The sequence below is a fragment of the Pongo pygmaeus genome, chromosome 21, assembly GCF_028885625.2.
Source record: "Pongo pygmaeus isolate AG05252 chromosome 21, NHGRI_mPonPyg2-v2.0_pri, whole genome shotgun sequence".
In the NCBI taxonomy this organism is placed as follows: domain Eukaryota; kingdom Metazoa; phylum Chordata; class Mammalia; order Primates; family Hominidae; genus Pongo; species Pongo pygmaeus.
In genome coordinates, this window is record NC_072394.2 from 43643257 (window position 1) to 43656620 (window position 13364).

Below are 13364 nucleotides of genomic sequence, written 5' to 3' on the forward strand. Positions count from 1 at the left end.
TCCCACCTGTGTCTAGGTCCTATCTTTGTCTCTTCTTTGGCTACCTCCATCCTTTTCCTTCAGAGCTGCAAAAACCTTGCCAAAGCCGTATGGTCCTGATGGGTGCAGAGCCCCTGTGCCTCTGGCTGCCTGTGAAGGGGGATCTGCAGTGCAGTGCCTGCCCTACCCCACAGGGAGTTGTATAGGAACCTGGGGATGGGCTGACTGAGGTAGGGGGCCAGAAGTGGCCCAGATGATACTCACTTCTGCTGGAACTTTTCTTTGTCCGTCTTTCAGCATCCTCTGGTGGAGAAGGCTTAGCTCCATTAATGCTCTCCTAGGTCCTGGCTGTGTATTTTCTTTGGTACGGGGGTGGGGAACTGGGAGGGGCTCATCTGTTTGCCACAGGCTACATGTGGAGAGGGTGATTGGTGAGAAGTCATTTTGGAGATCTACACACCTCTTCTGACCCCTGGGATCACTCTCCTGAATCTCCTCATGGTCTTGGCTTAGGGCCCAGCAGGGCGTGGGTGCTCAGCATCCTGCTGCTTTTACTGTTCGGTTTTTCCCAAAGCTCTGTTAGCTTCCCATGGTTCCCACTGGCTATAGGAATCTTTATGTAAGGACCTCCCAGTGTTTCCAGACTGTACTTGCCCCCAGGGGTCACATTCCCCACAACTGTGCCTGCTTCTTCTTTTTCTGTTCCCATTGTTACCTCACTGACCACTGCATTTTCAGTATTTGTTGTAGCCCCACAGTCTCTGTGGCCCACTGTGCCACCTCTTCCAGGAAGCCATCCTTGATACCATCTTTCTAGTACCATCTTTGAGCATCTGTGGCCTTTGCTGCCTGTTAGATAATTAGCTCTGGAATCTAACTCCCATGTGTTTACTCCTGCTCTTAAGTACTCTAAACATTTTGAGGCCTCCCCAGGCCCTGGGTTTGTGTTGGACTGGTAGGGAATGGAGAGAAGAGTCAAATGTGGTTTCTTCCTTGGAGGAGCTCATAGGCCAGTGGCCTAAGACACCAGGGAAGCACCAGCAGGTGTGACAAGTGGTGACACACAAGAGAGGAGGGGGCACCTAGTGTGCCCCTGGCCTGGGCCTGGTGGGGGCTTAAGTGAGGAGGTAGGAGTGGCTTGTGCAAAGGCTGAGGCAGGAAGGAGTATGGGGAGACATGGGCTGGTGTCTGTGTTGTGTTAATTGGACTTGGACCCTTTTGAGGAGGGCTGGGCTTTCCCTGCCTTCCTCCAGTGCCCTCTTCAGAGCGGGGCACACAGGCCTTGAGGGGTTCTGGGGTCCACAGGCCACAGGTGGGGGTAGTAAAAACCCCCAGAAGGGAAGGAACCTGTCCAGGAAATCTTCGCTTACCTCTTTCAAGCTCTTTAGATTTTAAAGAGACCTTTCATATTTACTATGAGTTGCAGTTTTTTTAAGTTACAAAATTTCTTTATTCCATGCATGTTTAAATGGATAGTTTTTGCTACCATTTACATCAGGTTAACTTACACACTTTGGGTTTTGTGTTTTTGTTTTGTGTTTTTAGAGAAAGGATCTCGCTTTGTTGGCCAGGCTGGAGTACAGTACTGTGATCATAGCTCATAGAGCTTCCTACTCATCTGCAGCCTCAAACCCTTGGGCTCAAGTGATCTTTCCCACTGCCTCCCAAGTAGCTGGGACTACAGGCATGTGCTACCATGTCTAGCTAAGTTTTTTTAATTTTTATTTTTTTGCAGAGGTGGGGTCTTCCTCTGTTACCCAGACAGGTCTTGAACTCCTGGCCTCAAGCAGTCCTCTTGCCTCAGCCTTCTAAAGTGAGCGTATGCGCTTTATAAAGGGAAAACCCTCTCTGAAGATAAATATTTCAGACAGGGCATGGTTGCTCATGCTTCTAATCCCAGCACTTTGGGAGGCCGAGGCAGGCGAATCACTTGAGGTCAGGAGTTTGAGAGCAGCTGGCCAACATGGTGAAACCCCGTCTCTACTAAAAATACAAAAATCAGCTGGGCATGGTGGTGTGCATCTGTAATCCCAGCTACTTGGGAGACTGAGGTATGAGAATCACTTGAACCCCGGAGGCGGAGGTTGCAGTGAGCCAAGATTGCACCACTGCACTCCAGCCTGGGCAACAGAGCGAGACACCCAGACCCAGAGAAATATTTCAGTGAAAGCATGTTTCATGTTCAGAAATTTGGGGTACTTTTTGTTATGTTTTTCTTGGCCATGTCTTCATCATTTGGTGGGTTTAGTTTTCAGTATGTCCTCCTGTCCCTTTCTGATTAAATCACTTTTGTATCTCTTATCTCGTGGGCATCTCACTGTAGTCCAATGAAGGAGGTGCCAGGAGTGGTGATTCTGTTTTGCAGATGAAGAAAATGAGGCTCAGAGAGATGGGTCCAGGCCTCCTGCCCACCTTGCCAGTGCTTTTGCTCATAATACCTCTCTACACCCTTTTTGCCTGATGAGTGGTTAACAGGCTTATAAATTTGGGGGACCTCTGTCTGTTGGGCTATTTGGAAGTGGCTTTTTCGAGCACAGGGGATACTAGGACACAGGTTCCAACAAGAAACTTAGATCTAATTTAGAGTCTTGGATTTGATGATTGGGCTCCCTCTCCCCCTTCTAGGGCCTGCCATGTGTCTGCCCCCTAGGGCAGGATTGGCTGGCTCTCACTGGCTGTGCTCTGAGGAGCCCTGCCTTTGCTCTTCTCTTTCTCTTCCCTAGGGTTCCTGCTGTCCTTGAACTCTGCTGGGGCAACAGGAATACTTATGCACATCCTCGTGGTGGCCAGACAGGGTGGTTATCCCACTTTACTGGACAGGAAGAGAGCTGGTGGCAGGCCTGCGACTTGGCCTGATGTCTCGGGGGAGTCCGGGTGGGAGCAGGAGTCACAGACAGGAAGCAGCCGTACCTTCAGAACAGCCAGGCACACAGATGGGTCCTCTGTGGTGATTGTCTTCTCCCTTTCCCAGGTTCCAGACTGGCTGCCCGCCATGTAGCTTGTCCCTTCGACAGCACCCTCTCTCCCCACTCAGTGGATTGGGTGCTGTCTCAGGGTGGGGGCTTACTCTCCTGCAGAGGCAGATTCTCAGCTGGCCCTGAGGGTTGTATAGCTTCACAGCTCCCAGAGTGCTTGGGCATAGGGTGGCTCAGATGAGGAAACAGGCTCCTCTTTTAAAAGGAAAGCAACTGCCATTACTGGCATGTTCAAAAGGGGGATGCGGTCCAGGACTGCATGGCCCAGAAGCTCCGCTCTGAGTAACTGCTGGTCTCTAATCTCTGTGGTCTCAGGCCAGGAGTCTGTCCCTGGGCTGAGAAGGGAGGGGAGAAGAGGGAAGAGATGGAAAAGGAACATTGCTCTTCCCAGTCTCCCTGGCCTCGTCATATAAGCTTTTATTTTACAAATTCAGTCTTGTGGCATTTTGCCTTAATGCTTAGAGCTGGCCCCAGGTGCCAGGCAGCAGGCACATTTCCTTCTGCCCAGAAAACAAAACACACATGAATTCGAGGTTGGGCGTGGTAAGGGCAGGCCAAGGCTGACCATCCTATGTGGGTATCTGTGAGGTAGTGTGCCTACATGTAAGGGTCTGTTGTGGGTCTACTCCCACGAAAGCCTTCATCTTATGATGAACCAGAGAGGACTGCAGACTTGCCAAGGCCTAGCTATATGCTTGGAGCCAGGATTTGAAACTTGATCTTTGGGGATGCACGTGCCTCAGACTATTGGTGAGTGTGCTGGTGGGGCACTGCAGGCTCAGGAAGCAGCGTGTCTGCATATGCTTATCTGTACACAAGTCTGTAAGAGTCCCCCTTCTCCCCATTCAATGCCCCCATCCCTGCCAGGCTTCTTTTTGAGCTGGGGAAATAGCTGCTTGTATTCTTCTCTTCATGGACCATCTTTATTTCACCTAAGTTTGGGTTTGCACCTAGTGGAGCCTTGGCAAGTGGCCTTATTTTTCTCCACTACTGCCAGTTTTTGTAGGCTCCGTGTGAATGGCACTAGGCACACAGGTAGACAGGTGGGCTGTCTCCAGAATTCTCTATTACCAGCACTTCCCAGCATGGCCCTCACAGCAACCATGTGAGGTAAGAGGAATTTCCAGTTTCCTGATGGGGAAACTGAGACCGAAAGAGTGAGGGACTGCCAGGGCCTCATAGCTAGAATTTAAGAGCTGTGTGGTTCTCGTCACTAAGCTGGGAAGGGGATGGTCAGGGAAAGCTTCTTGAAAGAGCAGGAGAAGGCAGATCTCCACCAGGGCAGGGAGCAGAGCAAGGCCCCAGGATTCTGCCTGGGGCACCAGGAAGCCTGGCTTATAAGAAAGTTCTCAGTCCTCAGAGCTGACATGTGATATACAGTCCAGGCACAGGTGTGTGTGGTCCCTCATTACTTCAGAGCCCCTTAAGAAAGACTGAGTCTGTTTCTTCATGAGAGTTTGTGAGAGATTCAATATAAGGGACTAAATCCCCCTCACTACCCCAAGCAGCTTATCTTGTCACTGTCTACCATAGCCACATTTGGAATGGTAATGCCCAGGCCATTCCTGAAGCCCAGGCAGCATTCACTGTGGGCTTGGGGACATGGTGCCATTCCTGAAGCCTGGGCAGCCATCACCATGGGCCTGGGGACCTGGTGCTGGGCAGAATGAATACGCTGCAGCCCTAATGGGCTGTGCTGGCTGGGCTGTGCCGTCTTGGGTCAAGGCGAGCCTGGGCATTAGGCCTTTGTCATCATGCTATACATCAGGCCTCTGGGCTGCTACTTGTGGGATCCTGCCCTTGTTCTCAAAGAGTTCCTCCTTCTCACTGCCCCATCTTCTTCATAGTGACGGCCTCTTCGTACCCCTGGCTTTTCTTTTCCCCAGAGTTCCCCTGAATGTTGTTCTCTCATGGTTCTGAGTTGGGGAGGAGTGCTAGGTCATGGATTTTTGGGTATAAGGTGTGACTTTCCTACTCCCCTAAGTAGTTCTCCCCTTCTCAAGCTCCTAAGTTCTGGGAAGGTCTCTTTTCCTATCCTCCTGACTAATGGCAGGGAGGTCTGACCCAGACTGTGCCAGACTGGATCATTCTCACTGTCACCTGCAACCAGGGCAGAGGCCATTCCTCTCTGGGGAGTCTCCTTGTGAATTCCTGGGGACCAGCTCTGGCTCTCTCAGGAAAGAGGATGCTGCCATATTTGTTCTGGGAGGCAGGAAGATGAAGGGTGAGGTTGGGAGGTAGCACAGGATGTGGCTTTCAAGAACCTAGTAGAGCATCTCACTGTGCTGCCAGGGCCAGGCTGGTGCCTTCTTATGGAAGACAGTACAAGGGACCAGGTGTGGCCAACAGGAACTTGGGAGCGTTGGATGCCTGGCCTGGAGCTGCGCTGTGCCTACCTGGTCCCTATCTCAGGCGCCTGTTCTGCCTTCAACTGATCTCAATGGAAATGTGTGCAGGAGTACAGGCCTGTTGACTGTGTGTGTGTGTGTGTGCATGTGTGTGTGTGTGTACAGTCACACTCACCTTTGCAAGAAGGTGTGGGAGGGGGATGACAGCAGCTCCACACCGGAAGAGCAGACTGGTTTCTGTTTCAAAAGGCAGAGTTTGTGGTTGTTCTGCAGTTTCTGATCTAGCCATTTCCCCTGATGGAAGCTCCTCCTTCTGTCCTTGGAAGCCCTGTGTTCTCGGTTAGGTCTTTTATGGCCCAGTTCTCCCTGCCCCTGTTTCTACCCGAGTGTAACTATTCATTTTTGTTCCCCATCCCTATTTGGTTTTCCCTCCTTCTGCCTGTGTACCTGCGTTTTTCATTTCTTCATTCAGTCATTAAGCAAGCCCTGGAGGGGCCCTGCCTGGCCTTAGCTATGTGAGCAATGTATGTACATGTTTGTATGCACGAGGCATCAAGTGTATTAGTACCACAGGAAGGAACTTCTCAGCTGGGCCCTTGGTGGAAGAGAAGGGAGCCTTGGAGGTGGACATTTCCAGACTAGGAATCAAGATGAAATAGGGATGGGAAGCAACAGCTATCCTTGCCTTAGGTGTGGCTTAGTGTGGATGGAGCAGAGAGGGTGAAAGGGCAAAAGCTGGGGAGGTAAATTCCTGAGCCCTGTCACAAAGAGCCTTCAAGGCCATAGAAGGTGTTTGTTGTTTGTTCTCCTTAGACTGGCAGTGGGCAGCCTCAGGAGGGGCTTGAATGAGGTCTAGGGGGATCAGAATAATGTTTTATGAAGAGCCAGAAGACTGGGGAAGGATGGCTGATTGGTGAGAACCAGGGGTCAGGGAAAACAGCAGAAAAGGCAGGACTCTCAGCTGGAGGACAGGCTGGAGGGGTTTGCTGAGGGGACAGGTGGTTCCAGGTGGAACCAGAAATGTGTCGGGGAGCTAGGGTTAGGGCCAGAAGCAATGCCCACTGTTCCAGGTGGGATAGATATGAAGTTTTGTGGCAGTTGCTAGAGGGACAGGACAGGAAGAGAGCCTCTGGGGGAGTTGGGCCGTTAGGACATTCCAGGCAGGTTGGTGTGCAGTTTGGGCTGGAAGGGCTCCTGGGGTGGGGGCTGCCAGGCAAATGCTGGCACTGCATCTGGCTCCGAAGTTACCAGGCCAGTCTGGGTTTAGAGCATTTTAAGAGGCTTCAGAGCTTGGGGAATACTCAAAGAAAGTCATAGCTGTTGGTTAAGCCAAGCTTTTTTCCTTTGACCTAATCTACCTTAAATCGGTGATTTCTGGGCTGGAATGTCTGCCCTCCAGCCAGCGGGCAGCCCCTCCCTGTGCTGGAGAGTGTGTCAGAGCCTGTGCACCTTTGCTGAGGGAGCAGAGGAGTCCATTGGATGGGCTCCCTCCATGTCCCACATATAGTGCTGGGTGTTTCTGGCTGTTACGACTTTTGATCTTACCAACATTTTTCTGATGCTATTGTGTTACTCTTATGTTACTCTCTTCACAAGTGTAGCAGTGAGGTCAGAGTGGCTGTCACTTTGAGATCACATAGCTAATGTGAGGTGGAGCTAGGATTTTAGTTCAGCCAGTCTCACCCAGAGCTCGTGCATGTTTTTTCTACCACCCTGCCTTCTAGAGAAACTCAGTCAGGCCCTTTGCTTTACAGATGGTAAAACTGAGGCTCTGAGAAGTTAAATAAATTACTCGTCATTGTCTCAAGTTTTAGTGGCTGAGGCAGGTCATCTGCTATTCAAGCCCGTGTCCCTCTCTGACTATGCCCTGTGAAGGCCAGGGGAGCATGCAAGGGCCTTGGATAGCTAAGATAAGGAAATGGTCCCAGGCAAAATGGTGGTCTGGGTCCAGGATGGCTGCTGCTCTTGGACAGCCAATGCCTTGGTCGGGGGATGGGGTGGGGATTAGGCCCCTTGCTGAGACTTGTGTGGGGATGTCCTTAGCAGTTAGGCATTTCAGGGATGCACCAGTCGTCTGGGCCAGAGCCTCCTTTCTCCCAGGGATCCTGAGGCCCATCTTGACCTACCCAGCCCTGCCTCTGGGACTTTATGATTTGATTTGTGTGTACCTTGTGTCAGGAAGTGGTCCTCATGAACAGCCTTGGGTCCCTATTTCTCCTTCTGGAGTCTAGCTCTTTTGCAGGTCAAAATGTCTCAGTGAGGGAACAAAGATAGGGAAGGGACACCCCACAGAACCGCCTTTCCCCTATATAGCCCTCTCTGACATCTCAGCCCTTACTTAGCAAAGGCCTATCCCTAGACTCAACCCCAGCCCTCTTATTACCAGAGTGACTGAGTAGTCTTGGCTCTGCCTCTGGGGTTCCTCCCTGAGAGAGAGTGTAAGAATGAGGAAACCAGGCTGCCCTCCTTTCGGTGTTGACTCTGGGAGACCCCAGCTTAATCTTGGCCTCTTTGCTACCTTCGTAGTTGATATTCGTGAAATTAAGGAGATCCGCCCAGGGAAGACCTCACGGGACTTTGATCGCTATCAAGAGGACCCAGCTTTCCGGCCAGACCAGTCACATTGCTTTGTCATTCTCTATGGAATGGAATTTCGCCTGAAAACGCTGAGCCTGCAAGGTGGGAGTCAAGGGGGTGGAGGAGGTAGAGGATAGGATAATGCCCGCTGGCTCCTGCCCAGTGGGAGGTATGTGCCCTTGGGGCAGCTGTTGATACCTTGCTCACAGCCACATCTGAGGATGAAGTGAACATGTGGATCAAGGGCTTAACTTGGCTGATGGAGGATACATTGCAGGCACCCACACCGCTGCAGATTGAGAGGTAAGAACCACTCCTGAAGGGGTTAAGGCTGGGAGCATTAGGGACCAGGGGGACAGGGACAGCAGACCTTTGTGTGCCCAGACATCTCCCAGGCCTGGCCGTAGATGGAGAAGTGGCCCTCACCTCAGGCTTCTTTCTCCAGGTGGCTCCGGAAGCAGTTTTACTCAGTGGATCGGAATCGTGAGGATCGGTAAGTACTGAGCTGTGGCTGTAGCCCAGCAGGGTGGGGATGGGCATCCAGAACCTTAGCCGGGCCTCTCAGTAGCTGCCTGGAGAGCCAGAGGACCCAGGGGACCTTAAGTGGGGCCAGGAGGGGGCAGAAGGTTCTGCCACATGTAGCTTTCTGCACAAAGTCCTCTGGTGGCCTTGGTGTGAGCTGGTGAGAGGAGCCAGCCACATGCTGTGTGCCTTGCAGCTATGGGCAGAGACTGGATGTGCAGAACTGGCTTTGGGTGTCCTGGAGGTGAGGGTGGCCAGCAGTGTGTGAAGGGTGCCCTGAAACTCTGGCTCTGAGGCCTGGTATGGCAGCCAGAGGGGCCAAGGAGAGAAGGGGGAGCAAAGACCAGATGGTGTGGGTGCTGCACCATGGTGAGGTCCTTTGACCTGAAAGAAATGGGAACCCATGGAAGGGTTGTGAAGAGAGGAGTGATGTGACCTGACTTGGGTTACTCAGGGTCACTCTGGCTGCTGTGTGGAGAGCTCAGTTAGGAGCTGTTTCCACACTCCAGGTGAAAAATGAGAGGCCTTGGATCATGATGGTAACGGTAGGAAGTGGCTGGATTTTGGCCATGTTGTATTTTGAAGATAGAGCCAGAAAGAATGTCCTTAACAGATTGATTTTGGGGTGTGAGAGGCATTGAGGATAATATGCTCTTTGGCTTGAGCAACTGGAAAACAGAGTCGCCATTGACTGAGATGAGAAGATCATGGGACGAGCCCATTTGGAGGGAAGCTCGGGTTCAGTTTGAGGCATGTTAAGTTTTCTGGTGCCTATTAGCTGTCCAGGGAGAGATGTTGAGTAGGCAGGTGGTTAGAGTGAGTTTAGGTACATACACAGTAGGGGCTACAGATTTTAACTTGGGAGTATGTAGATAACACTGAAAGCCACAGGGCTGGGTGAGATCACCTAGGGGGCAAGCAGACCAAGAAAAGGGCAGGATCCAGTGGCTGATCCCAGACTACCCCCATATTAGAGATTGGAGGGGTCGGGGACAACTAGTGCGGTAAGAGGAGAACCCCGAGAGTGTTGAGTTCTGGCAGCCCAAGGAAGAAGACAGTGGTGAAATCTGACCGTTGACCCTTGGATTTAACATGGTGAGAAGAGCGGTGCCAGCCTAGCGGTGAGGGGCTCAAGGGAATGAGAGGGAGCAAGATGACCCTTGCAAGGAGTTTTGCTGTGGAGGGGAGCAAAGAAGAGGGCAGTAGCTGGCGAGCTAAGCAGGGGCAAGACAGGTGTTTTTGGTGGAAGAAGTAACAAGCTGTTCGTATGCTGATAGGAAAGAGACCACAGAGGGCAAGGTTGGTGATGCAGGCAGTTGCATCCAGAAGGCCTCTGTTTCCTCACTGGAAAACAAGGACCCTGATAGCACCTACTTCCTGGGTGACTGAGGATCAGAGGAGGCGGCGCCTGTACAGAGCCAGCCCTCCCTCCGCGGTGCTTGATCCACTCAGTGTGGCGCTCAGCCCCCTCGGGGAATTTTGGTGCCTCCTCCCAGGCTCTTTGGGCCCAGAGGAGGTGGTCCCACCCTCCCCTCCCCTCCTTGACACCACCTTCCAGGAGAGAAAGCCCCCCCTTCCCCCTTCTTGCCCATCCTGTTGCCAGGTCCAGCAGTGTCCCCAGCCTCACATCCTGGGCAGGACACCCCTGGAGAGCAGGGGCGCTTGTTCTGAGTTTCTTTCCTGGATCCAGGCCCTGTCTAGCCCCAGGAGGTGCCCAGCTGCCAGTCATTGTATTTAGTGGAGCATGCACCTCCTCCTTCCTCCCTCTCATGGGTTAGTGGGTTCTGAGGACCAAACTCCCAGCATCCCAGTGGGCAGCGGGTAGGGACCTGCTGCCGTGCTGCCCCCAACAGGGAAGTTGTGAGTGAGCCCTGCCTTCTGTCTTGGATAGGCTGACTGCCACCTTGGCACAGGCCTGAGCAGTGCCGGTGGGAGGGGAGGCCTGGAGAGTGGTTTTTCTTCCTCTCATGCCTGACCCACTTTACTGAATCTGTTCACATCTTCCTTGCCAGAATTACAGGCTTTTTTTTTTTTTTTTTTTTTTGCTCAGATGAGGAACTGAGGTCCAAAGAAAGGAAGGGACTAACCTTGGTCACCCCATGGGTTCTGATCCAGTCTTGCCCTCAGGACTCCAGGTTCCCAGAATAGTGTTGTTTACCTGTCCAGCCCCAGGTGGGCTCGACCCACAGGTCAGAGGTCATGAGAAGCTGGATGAGACCACTGGGGATGTCCCTGTTTTCTCAGTATATCAGCCAAGGACCTGAAGAACATGCTGTCCCAGGTCAACTACCGGGTCCCCAACATGCGCTTCCTCCGAGAGCGGCTGACGGTAAGTGCCACCCAGGGCTGTCTGTAGATGGGGGCAGGGGAAGCCAAGAGCCCTGCAGCTGGGGGCCTGACTGCCTGACTGGCACTCCTGCTCTATACCATGCAGGACCTGGAGCAGCGCAGCGGGGACATCACCTACGGGCAGTTTGCTCAGCTGTACCGCAGCCTCATGTACAGCGCCCAGAAGACGGTGCATGAGCCACCTGCCCTCCCTCAACCCCTGCCCCTGCTCCTCCACCCCACCCCCCAGCTCTGCCTGCCTCAGCCCTGCTGCCCTGCTTAGGGGCTTTTGGGTGCCATTTCTCCAGTTCTTCTCCTCTTGAGGCCTTCCCCCATCTGCTGCTCTAGCCTGCCTTCTTACTAGCCCCTTTCCCATATGGCCTCTCAGGGGTTCTTGCCCTGACCAGCTTCTGTTTCCTACAGATGGACCTCCCCTTCTTGGAAGCCAGTACTCTGAGGTTTGGTTTGGAGTGGGGAGGTGGGGTTTTCCCTGGGCCCCCTTCATCTCTCCACTGGGCGATTCTTGATCCAGGTGGGAGGCAGTGGGAGTAGGGAACCATGCAGGACCATTCTGGGAAGCTGTGCTGGCTGGGAGTTGGGTTCTGCCTTCCATGGGGCACCTTGTTGTCTGTTGACCATACTAGCTAGCTTACCTTCTCTCCTTGCAGGGCTGGGGAGCGGCCGGAGCTTTGCCGAGTGTCCCTTCCTGAGTTCCAGCAGTTCCTTCTTGACTACCAGGGGGTATGGCTGGGCTGACATTGGCCCAGGCTGTCAGGTTGTTGGGGGCTGGGCTCATCCCTGACTGGAGGCTTCTCTCATCCCCTGCCCTCCCTACCCCATCAGGAGCTGTGGGCTGTTGATCGCCTCCAGGTGCAGGAGTTCATGCTCAGCTTCCTCCGAGACCCCTTACGAGAGATCGAGGAGCCATACTTCTTCCTGGATGAGGTGAGCCCGATGTTTCACCCATTTTTTGTCAAGAGAATGAGTAGGGGTGACCAGGACCCCATCTGGGCTCCAGGAGCTAGACCCTCCTTAGGGATGCCACCTTGTTCCTACCTACTGTGCACCTTGCCTACCCCCAGTTGGGACAGAGCACTGTCTCTCCTACCCCCAACCTACCATCTTGGGTTGGACAGGGCAGGGACTCACTTTCTCTTCCCTTCCACATGTTCCTGGACAGTTTGTCACCTTCCTGTTCTCCAAAGAGAACAGTGTGTGGAACTCACAGCTGGATGCAGTATGCCCGGACACCATGAACAACCCTCTTTCCCACTACTGGATCTCCTCCTCGCACAACACGTGAGTGTGGCTCCTTCAGGCCCACCCAGCTTCTTCCCAGGAGGGCCCATATGACCATACCTGCCTCTCCTTGCCTCTCCAGGTACCTGACCGGGGACCAGTTCTCCAGTGAGTCCTCCTTGGAAGCCTATGCTCGCTGCCTGCGGATGGGCTGTCGCTGCATTGAGTGTGCGTGGGGTCCAGGGCCGGGGGAGGGAAGATGGGAGGCCTGCCCGCTTGACCATGGTGATGTTGCTTCCCAGTGGACTGCTGGGACGGCCCAGATGGGATGCCAGTTATTTACCATGGTCACACCCTTACCACCAAGATCAAGTTCTCAGATGTCCTGCATACCATCAAGGAGCATGCCTTTGTGGCCTCAGAGTGAGTCGGAGGCTGGATGACCCAGGGGTTAACTTGGCTCCAGGTCTCTCTTTCTAGAGGGACAGAGGGCAGAAAGACTCCTCGAATGCCCTGTCCCCTCTCCCTCAGCCTTTCATCTTTGTCCTTCCTCTTGGCCTCTCCTCGTCACCTGCTCCCTGCTTGAGCTGTTGCTTCCCAAGTTACACTTTCTGTTTCCTACATGTTGGGCCCACTCTCTTCTTCATGGGTCCTTTAGACTGTAGAACACATGCTCTTCTCATCTTCAGAAAACATGCTCTGGTTTCTTTAGGCCAGTGTCCTGCCAACTCCTTTGCCCTCACAGCCCAGAAGATTGTCTGTGTTCCCTGTGTCCCATTCCTTCAATTCTGTTTACTGCTTAAACTGTGGTCACTGGTCTCCCTTAGCTCACCAGGGCTCTAACAGCTAACGTTGGAGGCTTCTCCTCTCTCCTGGCCTCTTTGGTGTGAAACATTTTTCTTGCACTGCTGAGCAGCCTCCATAATTGGGCCAGCTCGGGACTACATCAGTTGTCACCCTTTGGTTTCCACTGCTGCCACAGCTGTAGAACCCCCCTCTGCCCCACCAGTGGCTATGGCCTGCCTCTTTTCTGGGATAGTTTTTATAGACAAGAAGCCCCCAGGCCCTTGGCTCCCAACAGCTCACTGTGAGGGGCTACTTAGACCCAGAGAATTGCAGAATCTATTTCACTGTACTGTCCCCCATCCCGCAGGTACCCAGTCATCCTGTCCATTGAGGACCACTGCAGCATTGCCCAGCAGAGGAACATGGCCCAGTACTTCAAGAAGGTGCTGGGGGACACACTCCTCACCAAGCCCGTGGAGATCTCCGCCGATGGGCTCCCCTCACCCAACCAGCTTAAGAGGAAGATCCTCATCAAGGTGGGGTGGCGGGCTTATTGTGGAAGCCCCACACTTCTCAGTGCCTTGCCCAGGCCATGGCTTCAGCTGTTGGG

The 13364-nt window shown here is 53.2% G+C and overlaps 1 protein-coding gene across 5 annotated transcripts in view; it reads left to right on the forward strand.

Annotated features, from left to right (window-relative positions):
- Positions 1-13364, forward strand: part of PLCG1 (phospholipase C gamma 1) — a 38778-nt gene that overhangs the window by 14831 nt on the left and 10583 nt on the right. For all 5 annotated transcript variants that reach the window (XR_010125220.1, XR_010125219.1, XM_054467309.2 and 2 more), the window contains exons 3-14: positions 7829-7981; positions 8089-8182; positions 8325-8372; positions 10646-10730; positions 10836-10919; positions 11153-11187; positions 11398-11470; positions 11573-11674; positions 11910-12028; positions 12111-12196; positions 12271-12391; positions 13122-13290. Coding sequence is in view for 3 of the 5 variants with exons in the window: in XM_054467309.2 (XP_054323284.1) it covers positions 7829-7981; positions 8089-8182; positions 8325-8372; positions 10646-10730; positions 10836-10919; positions 11153-11187; positions 11398-11470; positions 11573-11674; positions 11910-12028; positions 12111-12196; positions 12271-12391; positions 13122-13290 (1169 nt within the window). In the remaining 2 variants the exon portion in view is untranslated. The remainder of the gene's footprint in view (positions 1-7828; positions 7982-8088; positions 8183-8324; positions 8373-10645; positions 10731-10835; positions 10920-11152; positions 11188-11397; positions 11471-11572; positions 11675-11909; positions 12029-12110; positions 12197-12270; positions 12392-13121; positions 13291-13364) is intronic.